Consider the following 17,568-nt stretch of genomic DNA (forward strand, 5'->3'; position numbering starts at 1 on the left):
GACACTCTTTAAGTTCTAGAAATAACATGAATTCTACAAGAAGGCAAATTTGGGTTTCCTGCAAAAGGAATCTAGACTGGCAGAAAAAAACTGATGGGTGTCTTCTTCAAAAGATTGCTTCCAACCCCTCTGGCAGCAGTTTTAAAAAAAAAAGGATGGCCTTGGCAAGCACACTATGTGTCAATCAGAGTTCATGTGAACATTTCTCAAATGCCTTCCCACCTGCATTTCCAACTGTGGGATTTGGCTGCTTTCTTGCCATGAGCTATTAACCTTTATGGAATATTTTTGTTATATAAGGAATGGATCTTGAAAAAAATGCTGTCAAGACTACAAAGTTTCGGCTTGCTCTGTTTATGCCAGGAAGAAAAGGCCTAGGGAGTGGATTTGAGTTTTTGCTTTTTGTTTGTATTTATTCTCTTTTTTCTTTAGTTGTGGCTATTATTCAGCATTGACCTATAAACCTGGCAAGCATCTGGTATTTCTGATACTCTGTTTCCAGTGTTTATCAACTTGTGGATAAGGACCACCAGGGCAGGAGGTTATGCATATCAATAAGTTTCACTAAAATTATCAGGTTTCTAGCCAGATGTGCACTTTCTGCTTGGCCCATTGCCAGTACAATCCAGCCATAGTTTGTTCGTTTGTCCCATTTTGAAAACACTGAGTAGAGGCTGATTGTTTACAAAGCAATCAGCAAAAACATCTGCAACAGCTACAATACTATGGCAAATATAAAACCTCTAAAATAGCTAATAATTAACAAAAGAGGGTTGCAAGAGAACTAGCTCAATTAAAAAACAACCCAATATCTATAATTAAACTAATCTGGGTAATTGAGTGTAAAAATAAATGAATAATGACAATAATAAGCGATTTCAAAACTTTTTGGAAAACTCATTTTAGCCTATAGGGCCATTATTACTTTCATGTGCCCACTTGTGAAACCCACTTTTGGTCTTTTAATGCGAAAAGCTAAGCAATCAGAAAATACAGATGATTAAACAGCTTCCTTATTGAAGCTACATTCCAAAATTACAAGGGGTTTTTTTTGTAATTGGAATTATATTTTGCTAAACTTTGCAATTTCCTTAGATATTTTTAGAAACATGGCTTGGGGTTTCTGGGAGATAAAAAAAAATCTTACCAGAAGAACACATAATATATTGGTATTTATTCTATTCAATTGCTGAATATGCCTGCAAACAGTCCCCACCCCCCTCAAAAAAAGTTTAATGGCATAGATCTAATCAACTTTAATTCATCAAATTACATGGTTTCTAAAAATTATGCCTTTCATTCATTCTAATAGCTTTGACTTGGAGTACTTCATAATTTTTACTGTTGTTATAAAATTAGAATTTAATAAGGTCTAGGAAATGTATATATCCAGCAAGATATATACATTAGTGAACACAAAGTCTCCATTCAAGAGGCTTTGTTTCTGGGGCAATTTGTAGAGCAATTTCCATCCTTTATTCACCAAATCTTAACAAGATGAGATACTGATGTTTTCAATTTACAGCCCTGGAGTGTTTTCCAATCTCTTCTCCCCCCACCCCCCTCTCTCTCTCACACTCCTGCTTACCAGGAAAAAAAGTCTATTGAAAAGAGAATAACTTCATTATTCAGTCTTCCAACCAGAAGCATGCAACTCAGGTTTCCCAATGGTTAATACAATTTTTAGGCAGATGGACGGGTTTTCCCGAAATTACTACTTTCCATGCCTAACAACTTTGCACTGTGTACACTTTTGAAAGACTCAAACTTTATTTTCTGGTCCGTGTTTCTATTGGAATATTGCTCACAATTAAATCTTTGTAGTGGCAGAATAGAAAAATTGAGGATATTACAATGTATTTATTTTGTGTATAGTTTATATTTGTATCCCGTTTCTCTCAGGATCAGCCTTATCTTCAGTAAAGTTGCCTTTGTCATTATGCCTGTTCAGGCTCTGGTTCTGACTTTCATTAAATTGCAAATGGTCCACAACGCCTGGGGTTCCAAGTCACCAACTTGGTTTCTGTCCCACTTGAGTCGATGTTTTAAAAAAATATTTTTAAAAGGTATAAAATGCATTGTTGTTGTTTTTTAAAGTATACAGGAAACTGACAAACAGCCAAGCAAAATACTAATTTCTAGCATCACCTTTGTTGCCCACAATGCAGTGAACATTCTGAAAAACAAACGGGGGTGCAGATTTTCCTAAGTCTACCACCACAACTGAACCCCAAATTTATGTTGCTAAGCTAGATAGTTGTTAAGTTAATTTTGCCTCATTTTACAACCTTTCCTGCCAGAGTTGTTAAGTGAATCACTGCAGTTGTTAAGTCAGTAACACAATTGTTAAGTGAACCTGGCTTCCCCCTTGATTTTGCTTGTCAGAAGATCGCAAAAGTTGACCACATGGCCCTGGAACACTGCAACCGTCATAAATACAGATCAGTTGCCAAGTGTCCGGATTTTGATCATGTGAACACGCAACAGTCATAAGCGTGAAAAACAGTCACAAGTCACTTTTTTTCAGTGCTGTTGTGACTTTGAATGGTCATTAAATGAATGGTTGTAAGTCGAAGACTACCTGTACTGAGGGAACATGCCACCAGTTGTCTTTTGTAACTGATCTCACTCAATATCCTATTCAATTAATAAATATACTATTCAATTAATAAATTGAATGGTATATTAATAAAAGCCATTCCCAAATAGCAGCCATGTTATGAGAATGAACTAGCTTCAAAAAAAAGTGAGCCCTTGAATGCATATTTCTATCCGGATTTATTAGGAGCCTAAGATGAATGATACATTTCATTTTTAATAACTATTTTTTTCATAGCCTTACTGAAACTATCTTTCCTTACTCTCAATATCTGCTATGGCTAAACTGCATCCAAATTAATCATACAGTATATACTTGTGGGTAAGCCAAGAATTTCAGCTGCTTAAAATACATCTTAACACTTGGGTCTGGCTTCTCTGCAGATGGGCTTATCCTCAATTAAATACAATAGTTTTTTTTCCTCAGCTTTTTAAAAGTAACTGGATATCCCGTATATATTCACAGATAAGCCTATCCACTGATAAGCAGACCCTTGATTTTTTAAATTAATCTCACTTATTTGTATTTGTGAACCACACATGTGAAGTAATTAATTGCTATAACAATTAAGGTAAAAGAGATATTAACTTGTATCATAATGTTAAATTGTGATGTTTAAACAACTTAAAGTTACTTGACAAGTTGATATACGGTCCTAAACTCCTGGATTGCGGCCTATTCACAACCAGGCCACATGAGCAGTGGGCCGGCTAGTGTGCACACATGTGTGCAGTTCAACTTGAAAAAGTCAAGCTGCATGCACACGCAAGTGCGTGCTGGTCCGCTGCTTGCACAAGTTGAGCTGCGCACATGCATGTGCACTGGCCTGCCACTCATGTGGCCTGATACCCCTCTCCCCTTCTCCCCGCTGGGCCGCCAAGCCGCAAACATTCGGGACCGCTGCTAAAATGTACTTATTCTGTAGTTTTATCAATATTTCATTGCCTCATAGGTTTGTTTCATGATCAAATTCAGACACACACCAAAACCCTCCATCACAAGCCACTTTTTGCAAAGATAGAAAGAAATGAACTAAGAAATTCTACAATCTGCATTGAAAGTAAAAGAGCACAAATGCTCTTGGCAAGCACCCATTTTCATCTTAAGCACACACAAAAAGAAGTACACACAAAAAGAAGTTTTCCAAGTGGTTATATATGGTACATTTCTCACACAATTCACATAATGATTAATCATCATCATCTCACACAAATCACAATTATTATGCCCAGATTTTTCTTACCTCCATTCTACAGGAACAGGCAGGAGGTTCATTGAAATGAACAGTTGAGTTGGGGAAAGATAAGGAAATTGTCAGCACAATTTGAATTGTACTAAAAAAATCTATTAATATATTTATGGATACAAATAAGTTTGAAAGTACTTGACCACATTTTCCTTTTAGTTAGTAGCTGTCAGAAAACATACACTGCAAACACAGTCCAAAAGGATAATTTGATAAAATAGCCACAAAAAACAAATGAGGCTCCACTGGAGCAGAAATGCAGAAAATTAATTATTCTAGTGGTTAAAGCTGGAAGAAAGCAAAATATGATAATGGGGAGGAAATATTTAGAGGCTTTTTGAAGTATGGCATACATGAACAACTACCACATGGTTAAGATTTGCATGGAGGAATGGATTTCATTAAAGTGTCCCCAGTGTGGTAAGGCTGCAAATCACCATTCCATCATCTTTTATGAGAGTGTCACATTAAAAAGAAATCAGACTAAGTTCATCATGATTTTCCATCCTCAAAGAGTTATGTACATGGGTCCTGGTGAATAAAGAACATTTTGGAGTTCTGTTTTCATTGGAGACCAACATACTACCAACATAAATATTATACTCCAAATGATGAAAGCTCACTGAACTATTTCCGCCTGGCCATTAGGGGATATTAATATAACACTTCATCACCCTTCTTTCTTCCTTCCTTCCTCTGGATGAATTTACAAAGTGGTTTTTAGGACAGTGTAATGAAGATGGCAGCAAATATGTAGGTAGCAGAAGTTCTGCCAATATCTGAAATATATTGTAAGGGGAAATAAATTCTTTAAATTGTGTTTATCCTGGAGGAAATTACAAGGAAGTTAAAGCCTCTCACATTGTGTGCTTTTCATATTCTGTGAGGTTCCTGAATACGATTAAAATCCTAGGCTAGAGTTAAATATCATCTAATCCTTCAAGAGAAACTTTTTTTCCCCCTGATGCATACCTGAAACATTAATTGTTGCTGCAGCTTTTGCAGTGCCATAAGTCTCACTGTGCTTGTTAGTGGCTATACAGGTGAATAAACCTGGCCGAGTGACATAAACCTGCAGCCGGGAATCAATCATTCTGTTTTCTACTGTTTCTACAATGGATCCAGCTGACACCTAAAGTAAAAAAGAGAAATTGAGAAACTGAGAATGTCATCTCCTGCATAGTCCTGGAGATAGAACATTAAGCAGTTCATCTTGTACACCAAATCATTCTGGACATCCTCGACTTATGACCACAATTGAGCCCAAATGTTTTATTGCTAAGTGAGACAGTTGTTAAGTGAAAATTACCCTGTTTTCTTGCCACTATGGTTAAGTGAATCACCGCAGTTGTTAAATTAATAACACGGTTGTTAAGTGAACCTGGCTTTCCCCTTTGACTTTGCTTGTCAGAAGGTTGCAAAAGGTGATCACATGACCCCAGGACACTGCAACCATCATAAATGTGAGTCAGTTCCCCAAGCATTTGAATTTTGATCACGTGACCAAGGGGATGCTTCAACAGTCATAAATGTGAAAAAATGGTCATAAGTCATTTTTTCAGTGCCATTGTAATTGTGAACAGTCATTAAATGAACTGTTGTAAGTCAATGAGTTCCATTAACAAGAGTTCCATTAAGAAATTATTTCAACAGCTGAAGGATTCATAAGGCAGTTTCTATGAATATTCAATCAGAATTATTTTTGAGTAGATTCATGGAGACTGATAAGTGTGCATTGTTTCAGCCTGAATGTAATTAAAGTAAAGCAAAATGGCCCATTTACAATACAATTAAAGCATATATACTCATTGATGATAGAATAGGAATCACAATTATGTATCTGTTTATTTTATGAAACCTATGTCCCAACACATTGGTCTTTCAAGTTTAAAACAGCTTAACTGTCATGGTTCTGTAAAACCTTTATTTGATGATACAATGTCTTGACATGTTTAGCAAATTGTATAGGAAATCCAGGGCAATCACAATAAAAACTAACCTAGGAAAGAAGCAATCTAGAACTAAGGAGAAAATTTCTAACAGTGAGAACAATTAACCAGTGGAACAAATTGCCTTCGGAAATTGTGGATGCACCAACATTGGAGGCTTTTGAGAAAAGAATGGACAGCCATCTATCAGAAATAGCATAGGTCTCCTGCGAGAGCAGGGGATTGGACTAGATGACCTTCAAGGTCCCTTCCAACTCTGTTACTGTTTCTGTTATTTTGGTAACTTTCAACAAATTCCAATGCTCTAGCACTTTTTTCAAATCCAATAGAAAAAAAAAAGAATAGTTGTAGATTGTTTTTTTATCATATCAACCTCACTCCAAAATGATTACTCACTCCAAAATGATTACTCTCTCCAAAATGATTAAGCAGTGAGACCAGTAGTGGGTTACGACTGGTACTCCCCGGTACGGGTGTACTGGTGCCTGCCAGAAGCACCAGGTACCGTTCCGGTACAGTGCTCCGGAGGGCCCATCCGCACGGATGCACGCACGCACTCCTTACCAGTATTTGAGTTTTTTGGATCTTTTGCACATGCACACGGAGCGTATGGTGTCTGCGCGACACTCCGCCGTGCAGCTGGAGCGTCGTGGAGGCGTTGTGGGTGGTAAGTACATATCCGCGCACTGCACGTGTTTATGTGGTAGACGCCCGGCCCCATTGCACCATACCAGTTGCAACGGGATCCGGAACCCACCACTTGTGAGACACAAGTCCTAATCTGGCCTTTAGCATGGAAAGCACTTGGGTGACCCTCAGCCAGTCATGGTCCCTCATCTCCAGGAAGAAAGGAATGAAAAACCATTGTCAAGAAAACTACATAGGCTTTTCCATATAGTCCAGGACTTAAGATTGACTTGAAAGCACACACACATCCACATACAACCATCACAACTCAAAAGATTTGCCGAATTTCATGTGAGTTTGGTGATCTGGCATGTAATGGTCAAAATCTAATAGGATTTCAGATGAGGACATCATCTCACAAGAAATCCGGAGGGATTGAATAATTAACATACAATTATGTCAAGAATCTGAAATAGTGATTGAACCTTAATGTGAAAGCTTAGAACCAAAGAATCTTGGGAAAGGGAATTAATTAATAATTATAAAAGTTGTTGTTTTGGATTTTTATCCTGCATAATGGAACTAAAATTCTCAAAGAAAGAATAACAAGTTGCTTAGCTTCAACCTAACCCTGCCAGGATTACAAAAGAGCTAATTTGTCTGAAATTTGTATCTTTTTCTAGATTCAATGGGGCCAAGAGATAATGTTGCTTTTAAGATTAAACATGATGATTTAAACTTAAAATGTTTCCTGGTGTTGAATGTGTAACAAATGAACTAATGCGGAAATATTTTTCCTAAAAAAATACCATTCCCCCAATACTTGACTGAATAAGAATAGATGCAAAAGGGCCAGAGGTGGGTTCCTAACAGTTCGCACCTATTCGGTAGAACCGGTTCGTCAAATCTACCGAACCGGTTAGAAGAGGTTCCACCAGTGGACCCGGAAAGCAGGCCACACCTACAGAAGAGGTTCCAAAAAATTTTGAAACCCACCACTGGTCCTTGGATTTGATTATTCTACACTATCATGCTCATATTTATAAAACTCAGTGCCTCTGTGAAAGGTAAGGATGACTACTGCGTTTGTGGTGCAATCAGAATATTGCGTGTGTTGAAGTTGTTTTAACGCAAACCAAAGATGCCTTTTAAAAAACAAGTTTATATCATATTCTTATGCATGCCAGTGCTGTGTGTGAGGTAAGTTAAGGTGGTTCTGACAAGTGTCGTTGGCATCTTCATATCCAGTCACATGGGCGGCAAACCACTCCCATCCGGTCACATGGGCGGCAAGCCACTCCCACAAAGGAGGCCACACCCACAGAGTAGGTTCGAACAATTTTTGAAACCCACCACTGAAAAGGGCCAATAATTTAGCTCTTCCGTTCAGTATTTACTCTGGCTAGTATGAATATCTGGATATACACATATGTACACACACTCCTTTAATTACATATTAGAGTGTTGCAATTCCTGCAGTAATAAGCCTTTCATGCTAAAATTTAAAAGAAAACAAATCAAAAGTTTGTGATTTAAAAAATGTCAATTATGTCATATAAATCCCAAGTCGATTGAGTTGGTTTTTCCATTTCTGCTGAAACATTTCACTTCATTCTGAATAAAATATATACATCAAATATCTTCCTGAAGAAATCATTTTTGGATTTAGAGTGCCAAAATCATTCCTACTAGAATGTAAAAGTAATTTCCTCAAGGCATGAACTCAGTTTTCCTTCAGTTCATCCAGGTGCTGTAATGTCTGAGCTAATGCATCAGATTAAATAATATTCCCAAGAGAAACTGCCTTCCCACATGGAATTAATAGATTTCTCTGCAAAGAGACCATTCATACACTTACAGCTGGGCAAATGTGTGTTTTTATAGTAGGGAGAAAAGGGAGGAAGGAGGGTTTTATTTCAGTAGGCTTTTGAATTCTAGAGCATGTGGGTATGCATCTATTTATCTTTATTGGGGAGTTTTATTGCTGCTGCTGTTGTTATTTTCATAACCTATTGGTTTTTAGATGTAGATATATGCATTTTGTATTGGTTTGCTCATATACATAGCTCAATCCTATGAAATTGATATAGCTGTGCAGGTACTGTAAGCTAAATAAACCAAAATAAATAAACTTGGTTAGCCACAATTAGTTTAAGCATGAGTTACTCAATTAACTCTGTTTTCTGAATTGGCACAACAAGAATAAATATACACTTGCCATACGGGCTTGGTTTACACTAAGTCTATTGGCTTATGCTTCGGATTCTGACTTTTAGCCTGAACTACGGTATTTTTCCAATACTTAAATGTTTATTTTAAAAGTTACATAGAGGTTTTTCAGATCCTACATGAATGTTACAAGCTTTATCAATTAAAAAAACATGCAACCTCATCAAGCTTCATTGCTCAATAAGTTTACTTCAACTCTTTCTATTTTCTCCTCTATAGATTTCGTTTTGGTTTTTTGTATGCAGTAACAAAGGCTGCTTCTAAAAGCTAAAAGGAAGTGCATATGTGTATCTTCCTCTGCTTTGGGTAAAGGCTTTTTATTAGAAGAAATATGAGAATCTGAAGGGTGAGTCATTCTCTGCCTGGACCACACAGCATAGAAAGCTCTCCTTGCCACGTTCACTGATAGAACTCACAGAGAGTTGGGAAATAATTTAGGGAAGATTGCAAAGTTTCAGTTTATGGAGAATCTTTCCTCAAGTCTTCCTTAGGTAAAGTAACCTCCTGGCACAGCTGATTTCAAAACAGCTTGAAAGGGAGTTAGATATTGCAGCTTGCCATTTGCTTTGTGGAAACTAATAAAAAATGCACAGAGAGCCTTTAGCTCATTATTAATAACTGCATTTTTAACTTTTCTAAGAAGGCAATTTTTCTATTTGAAATCGGAGACTGTCAGCCTGCATTTTCTTATTTGCAGAAATTCCGTGAATCATAGTCAAAGAGCTATTAGAAATCCATGACAAAGATTTATTTGTTTAATTATTATTTGATGATTATTATCTAATAATAATTATATAAGTAATTCAAGGTGTTTGACAGAGTTAGGGGAAAACACTCCACTCTCTCAGAGTTAGCATTCACTGATCGTGCTAAACTATAATGTGATTTGGTTGCTTGTGGCTTCCACAATACCATCCCAGTATTGTGGTTTATACAATAATCCAACTTCAAGTAAACCATAATTTCACAGGAAGACTGGAACAAGTTATTTAGTTGCAGTTACAACTGATTGACCTGGTTCATCCATTATGTGAAATTCATACATTTTCCTGTGGGCAGAGATTAATGTTTTAAATTTACTATCAGTAATAAAAATAAACTGAACTAGGAGATCAAAGAGAAGTGATGGCTAACCTTTTTCTAAAGGTGTGCCAAAATTGTGTATGCCCACCTACCTGCGCATGCACGCACGACACACACACAACCCCGTGGAGGGCCAGGGGAGGCCACTTTCGCCCTCCCCAGGCTTCAGGAAAGCCTTTGGAGCCTAGGGATGGGGAAAAACAGCCCAATGGCCCAACCGGAAGTGCATATCCAAAATACCAACCAAAGTTGCAGAGGAAAGGACTTCCCACTTATAATTCTTTATTTATTTATTTTTAGTTTGCCAAACCTGTGCCCATTTCCTGTCTTCATGTCCATGTTTATACTTATACCTGTTATCTTGTATGTGTTTGACAAACTAAAAATAAATATAAATAAATAAATGAATGAATAAATAAACAAATGAATAAATAAATAAATAAATAAATAAATAAATAAATAAATAAATAATTCTATGTGGGAACTCCTTTCCTCTGCAACTTTGGTTGGTATTTTGGATATGCAGGGGAGACTGTGATTCTGTTAGCAAACATCAGGGTTTTCCCAAGTTTGCACCCGATGGTACAGAAGTGGTACCTTTTGGGCTACATAATAAATGGTACTCATATATGAGCACCTGAAATAAAAATAAAATATATATTTACATATAAGATTCATGCCATCCATCTTATGCAGAGGCAAATTTCATTCTTTTTGTTAGCTTAATTATTCTTCAAAAACAATTGTGTTTAATTTAAATATGGTAAGAGAAACCATGTAGGCTAAAATTAACAATTTGTAACATACATATTGATAAAAAATGTGTAATATTTGGGTTTTGTTCACACACAAATGCTTGATCGCTTTTCAATCCTGTAGTTTCTCAGTTTTTCAGTGCCAGAGTAAATGAAAATATGTAGTATATGGCAGGGGTCCCTAGCCCTTGGGCCATGGACCAGCACCGGCCATGGACTGCCAGGAACCAGGCCACCCAAGCAAGTGAAGCCCCATCTGTGCACACATGAGATCCAGACTGAACCTGAAACCACCATCACCTCATCTGTGGAAAAATCAGTCCCTGGTATCCCAAAGGTTGTGGGCTGCTGGTATATTAAGTTTGATGGGCACATTGATAACAGCAAGAATCATGCTGGGATCAAGGAACTACACAGCTTACAAAATAAATAAACTATCCATAGCCAAAACTTAAAAGGACGATACAAAGATTAGAAATTGGAGCACTGAATCTTCAGTCACATATCATACTTCTAGAGGACAACAAACTCATTACTTCATATATAATTAGATTGGCAGTGCTTACACGACCTACTAAAAATAAATAAAGGCATAAAGTAAAGGTAAAGGTTCCTCTCGCACATATGTGCTAGTTGTTCCCGACTCTAGGGGGCAGTGCTCATCTCCATTTCAAAGCTGAAGAGCCAGCGCTGTCCAAAGAAGTCTCTGTGGTCATGTGGCTGGCATGACTAAATGCCAAAGGCACATCGAACGCTGTTACCTTTCCACCAAGGGTGGTTCCTATTTTTCTACTTGCATTTTTACATGCTTTCAAACTGCTAGTTGGCAGAAGTTGGGACAAGTAACGGGAGCTCATTCCGTTACACTAAGGTGACCAGACGTCCCGCTTTTGGCGGGACACCCCCGCTTTTTAATGCATTTTCCCGCATCCCGCACGCTTTTTTAAAAAGCACGCTTTTTTTGGCGCTGGCAGCTCCCGCCCATCAGCTGCTAGCTTGCTGTGCTGGCTCATCGTTCTGTTCTATCTGCTACCTACAAATTTAAGCCAGCCCAGCCTGCCGCTCACTGATTTAATTGGCCAGGACTCCAGCCAATCAGTGAGCTGGCTGGGATGGAAAATTTTCCATCCCAACCAGCTCACTGATTGGCTGGACTCCTTAGCCTGAGGACGCCTGCGCAAGTCTCCATTTTCCTTTCGTCTTTTGGGGTTGCAGCTGCGCTTGTTGGTGAGTAATCTAATCTAATTCTAATCAGAGAATTTTCCGCTCGCCGTGGCAGGAGGAGAGGGTGGGGGCAGCGGCAGCCGCCCAAAGAGAACTTCCTCTCACTTCCAGGGCTCCCGCCGCCCGGCAGAAGCCCGTGAAGCGCGTGGAAGTTCTGTGCGGGCGGCTGCCGCTGCCCCCACGCTCTCGTTCGTGCAGAGAATTAGCCTCGGCTGCTGAAGGGATCGGGCCGCCACTTTAACTTTCTCCTCCTCCTCCTCCCCTTCCGCCCTCAGCAAGAGAAACGGCAGCCCGCCCGGGAAACGGACACTTTGGCAGGGCTTGCACAGCGCTGTTCAAGCCCTGTCAAAACGCACGTTTCCCTCCTCGGCTGCTGAAGGGATCGGGCCACCACTTTAACTTTCTCCTCCTCCTCCTCCCGCCCTCAGCAAGAGAAACGGCAGCCCGCCTGGAAAACAGACACTTTGGCAGGGCTTGCACAGCGCTGTTCAAGCCCTGTCAAAACGCACGTTTCCCGCCTCGGCTGCTGAAGGGATCGGGCCACCACTTTAACTTTCTCCTCCTCCTCCTCCCGCCCTCAGCAAGAGAAACGGCAGCCCGCCCGGGAAATGGACACTTTGGCAGGGCTTGCACAGCGCTGTTCAAGCCCTGTCAAAACGCACGTTTCCCTCCTCGGCTGCTGAAGGGATCGGGCCACCACTTTAACTTTCTCCTCCTCCTCCTCCCGCCCTCAGCAAGAGAAACGGCAGCCCGCCCGGGAAATGGACACTTTGGCAGGGCTTGCACAGCGCTGTTCAAGCCCTGTCAAAACGCACGTTTCCCGCCTCGGCTGCTGAAGGGATCGGGCCACCACTTTAACTTTCTCCTCCTCCTCCTCCCGCCCTCAGCAAGAGAAACAGCAGCCCGCCCGGGAAATGGACACTTTGGCAGGGCTTGCACAGCGCTGTTCAAGCCCTGTCAAAACGCACGTTTCCCTCCTCGGCTGCTGAAGGGATCGGGCCACCACTTTAACTTTCTCCTCCTCCTCCTCCCACCCTCAGCAAGAGAAACAGCAGCCCGCCCGGGAAATGGACACTTTGGCAGGGCTTGCACAGCGCTGTTCAAGCCCTGTCAAAACGCACGTTTCCCTCCTCGGCTGCTGAAGGGATCGGGCTGCCACTTTAACTTTCTCCTCCTCCTCCTCCCCTTCCGCCCTCAGCAAGAGAAACGGCAGCTGGGCTTTTGCCACGCCCCCGCGCCGCCGCTTTTTCTTCTTCCCCGGCCTTCCCAGTTAGCTTGCTTGAAGCTCCGAGGAGGCGGGAGGAGGGTCGCAGGAGTGGAAGTGGGGGGAGGTCTCCCCGGCCGGGAACAGCTGAGAGGCTGCCAGCCCCTTTCGCAGGAAAGTTAACTTTTCTTGGCGAAATCCTGCCCCCCCCCCCGCGTGGTTGAGTGGTCGGCTGTCCTCTTCCCGTAAGCCGCCCGGAGTTACCTGTGTGTGAGGTGGGCTGCCCTATGCATTTGCGTGTGTGCGCTGGAGAGAGAGTGAAAAAGAGAGGGAGAAATAATTATATTAATTAGATAGATCAGTCTTTCTCCACCTTGGAGACTTGAAAGTGTGTGGACTTCAACTCCCAGAAAGGGAGTTGGGAGAAAGGGAGAAAGGAGGAGAGAATGAAAGGATGATGGAAAGAAGAAAGAGGTAAGGAGAGGAGGATGGAAAGGAGAGAAAGAGGGGGAGAGAGGGTAGAAAGGGGAAGAGGAAGAGCAGGAGTAGGAGAAAGGTAAGGGAAGAAGGAAGGAAAAGGAGAGCAGGAAGGAAGAAAGTAGAGAAGGGAGGAAGGGAGAAAAGAAAGGGAAAATAAGGTGGTGTTATAACAGGAGGAAGGGATGGTAAACAAAGCAACCCAAACTGTATATTATAACCTATTAAATGAAATAATAAATGTATAAGAATGATAAATGTTAAAACACTTGTAACCAAATGACATGCTATATGTGATGATGGGTTTTTTTCTTTTTCTTTTGTTTTTATTGTTGTGGGTATGTGTCGTCTATGTAACAAAAAAAAAATAAAAAAGTTGATAGGCAAGAGGAAGGAGGAAGGAAGGAAAAAAGAAAAAGAGGGAGAGAGGAAAGAAGAAAAGATGGAACTAGAAAGCAAAGAAGGGAGGGAGGGAGGAAAGGGGAAGACAGGGAAAGAGTAGAAAGACAGAGAAGGTGAAGGTAGATAGGCAAAAGGAAGGAAGAAGGAAGAAATAGGAAAGGAGGGAAGAAGGAAGGAACAGAAGCTAAGAAATGGAAAGAGCAGAAAGACAGAGAAGGTAGATAGGCAAAAGAAATGAAGCTGGAAGAATGGAAGGAGGAAGGAAGAGAAAAAAAGAGGAAGGGAGTGAGTGAGGAAAGAAGAGAGGATGGAAGGAGAAAGGAAGGAAGAGAGGGAAAGAGCAGAAGACAGATAAGGTGAAGGTAGATAAGCAAGAGGAATGAAGGAAGAAGTGAGGAGTCTCGAGGAGGGGGAAAACATTTAGTGACCAAAGTTACAATGGCATTGAAAAAAGTGACTGATGACCATTTTTCACACTTAGCGACCGTTGCAACATCCTCATGGTCACGTGATCAAAATTTTGTTTGGCAACAGATTCGTATTTATGCTGGTTTCAGTGTCCTGGGGTGACCTTTTGACAAAATATAAAAATTTTAATCAAGCCCCCCCCCCCCCCCGGGTCAAGGGCGTCCCTCTTTTCCAATCTGAAAATCTGGTCACCTTACGTTACACGGCACTAGGGATTTGAACCACCAAACTGCTGACCTTTCTGATCAACAAGATCAGCCTCTTAGCCACTGAGCCACCGTGTCCCTACAAATAAAGGCATAGTAAGAGCCAAATCAAAGCCCAACAACATCAGGAAAGGTATCCATTGGCCAAAGGTTCACAGCAATCACAGTCAACCATGGGCAGAGAGGAAGGTAGCATGCAATTGTGCAATTTATGTCAGTCACTTCATGAAACAGAATCAAATAAATCATATCATTTGTGCAATGAAATGGCAGAGGTGATATTATTGTGGCTTGTACTAAGCACCTATGATAGCAGCATTTTCTAAAATGATATAAATTATGATACAATTTCTAGAATTCTGGAGATTGCAGAGGACCTTTAGAATATCAAAAACCCTTTCTCAATGCTATCTGGAGATGCCAAAATATCAGAATCTTGGCCTTTTCCCATATAAAGAATATACCATCCAATATGCCACCCAGCACTGAATTTAGCCAAGGACAACCAAAATTTGCTCCAGCTTCCTCTATGAACTGTGCAACTTGATTAAGTGATGTTAACATTCATTGTCAAAGTGTTATTGTAGTTATCTTAAACACATTTTCTAACACGTATTGGTGCAAGATTCTGTATATGAAAATACAGGAAACCTGTACTGAATAAGCAAAATGGGGATGCATGACTATATAGTGGAGGTGTTTGCACATGAGAAGTTAGTTATTCAAATCACATTCCAAACTATGAAGTCATATAATCCAGCCACATGAGAATGAATAATGAATTGCATTTCCATATTGCATCTCTGCTTTGCAAGAGCCTCCCACTTTTCTCTGCCAGTTTTACCCTGGTTTCAAAGCTTAACTGAATTTGCTTGAAGAATTAATCATTGGAATTTAGGAACTGCAGTGATACTTACAGCTTTTCCATTTTCAAGCCATGTTATTATAGGAGTTGGAATGCCTGTTGCTACACATTGCAGAGTTACCACAGAGCCAAAGCTTACGTTATAGGATTCAGGAGCCTTCAGAATTCGAGCAAAAACTTAATGGAAAAAAACAAAAACATTAGTAAACCCGAGGTTAACTATTGATGAAATATTTCCAGTTTCCCAAATTCACAAAATAGTTGAAGATGGTGCCAATCCAAAGCACCCAGTAATTTCTCAACTCAAAAAACACCCCACACATTTGGCTAAGCATTCACTGTTGCATTTAGCTTCTTCAAAAGATAAAACAAAAGTATTTCCCATGTTGGTTCTCTATAAAGAGAATTGTATCTACCCCACACTAGAAAGAAAATAATGTTTGATATCACAGAAACCCAAATGCTCTTCTCAAAATCTCTCTTCTGCAAAAGAATTTTACGAATTATAAATGTTTCCATACCCTGATTGGTTGGTTGGTTGGTTGATTGATTGATTGATTGATTTTTCCACCTTCTAAACCACTCATGTTTCTCAAGTTAAGATTGCTTTGAATACTTAGTTTTTTAATACAAGGATACTTAGCCACTATTTATGTCAATCATCCCAGAAAGTCCAATCGTAAACTGAATGATGAGCCCTAATAACAAAAACATTTGCTATATCTGTAGAAGTATTTCTGGAAAGGAAGAATTGCCTCTAGTCTTGAAATAAAAACAACAAAAGATATTGGGCCATTATACTCAGAATTTATTTAACCCTTCCCCACTTGCAAAGACTTATGAGGTGCACACTTTTCAGAGTGGATACCTCTAAGATCCAGTCTGCCCCTCCTTCCTTTGAATTCCTTTTAAAATAAAACTTCCACTGTTAACTATATAGGCTTTCAAAATTCCTTTATCAATGTCAAAAAGAGTTCATATGAGGTATGTTTTCCATGAGTGAATCCAAAAGAAACCTGCAGAGACAATAAGATCTACATGTCCCAATTTGGGGCTGTGGTGGGGGTGAGGAATATAAATAACATTAAAATAGTTAATGTCCGGTGTCTATATAAATCTGCTGTACTAAATGACTCATTTTCCACATATGAAAAATATATCGCAGCAAATTCCAAAAGGCAAGTTCATGCAAGGATAAGATCTGTTCAAATTACCTTCCCTAGGAAGTGTGTAAGGAAGCTCTTTTGATCGTAGGGCTGGCTCTTAAATGATGCATTTAAGGAGCTCAGATGTAGATTTAAATGTAGAGTCTTACCTGTTGGCTTAGTTTTCAAGTACATCCAATGAATCTGTGCATCAGATAAAATAGGCTACAGTTCAGGAAAGAGCAGGCCCTACTAAATCTAAGATAAGGTGACCAGACGTACCGATTTCAGCGTGACAAGCACGCTTTATAACAATTTTTCCCGTGTCCCTCCGCGTTTTAAAAAAGTCCCGATTTTCTGGCTTCATGTTGAAAGCCCAGTGGATTTGCTTAAGAAATCCTAACCGGGGCAAGACAAAAGACACCCTGTCTAATCCCTCTCTCTCTCTCTGTCTCAGTACTTTCATTGAAGATATTAAAACGTTAAAGCAACAAAACGGATCCCCCCCGCGCCGCGCCGTGTTGCATTTACCTCATTTTATAAGAAAAAATGATCTAGTACCATAGAGCTGCAGGAAATGGCTAGAGAGGTCGCCAGTATTACTTCCTGGATTTTCCGGAGGGGAGGGGCACGGAGGTTGGAGGACTGCTCCAAAATGGTGGGAAAGTTTCAATTTGCTCAGTTCTTTGTATTAACATCTATATCATTTTGGATTGACTTGGAGTTTCTGCCTGCTGGTAAGTGTGCTGGGTTTTTTTCTTTTATTTTTTAATGCATTTTAAAATAATGTAGGTTTTTAAAAATGTGCAGCTGCTGTTTTTTTATTCAAAACAATATGTGTAACACTATGATGTGCCATGGAAAAATCATTAAAAAAAAACCCTGAAAGAACAAAAGGTTTTTTTTTAGGGTATTTTCCTGATCAAAACTATAATTGTTTCTGCATGACACCCTTAATCACAAATAGCCAACTACACTTCATTCTAAATAGTTTTATTTCCTTTATTGTATGTGATTACTCAAGTCCAAAAACTGAGTTAATTGGATAAACTCAGCTCCACAATTTACTAAATATACAGTTGCAGGAAT

The 17,568-nt window shown here is 39.8% G+C and overlaps 1 protein-coding gene across 1 annotated transcript in view; it reads right to left on the reverse strand.

The window, feature by feature from the left end:
• MUSK (muscle associated receptor tyrosine kinase) overlaps window positions 1–17,568 on the reverse strand; it is a 58,052-nt gene that overhangs the window by 30,535 nt on the left and 9,949 nt on the right. The window contains exons 6-8 of the mRNA XM_087716153.1: window positions 15,387–15,511; window positions 4,818–4,977; window positions 3,843–3,849 (exon numbers count right to left, since the gene is read on the reverse strand). Of these exons, the coding sequence (XP_087572279.1) occupies window positions 3,843–3,849; window positions 4,818–4,977; window positions 15,387–15,511 (292 nt within the window). The remainder of the gene's footprint in view (window positions 1–3,842; window positions 3,850–4,817; window positions 4,978–15,386; window positions 15,512–17,568) is intronic.

The sequence above is a fragment of the Thamnophis sirtalis genome, unplaced genomic scaffold, assembly GCF_051295495.1.
Source record: "Thamnophis sirtalis isolate CommonGarterSnake01/CBP01778 unplaced genomic scaffold, rThaSir2_p1.2 scaffold_5, whole genome shotgun sequence".
Lineage (NCBI taxonomy): Eukaryota > Metazoa > Chordata > Lepidosauria > Squamata > Natricidae > Thamnophis > Thamnophis sirtalis.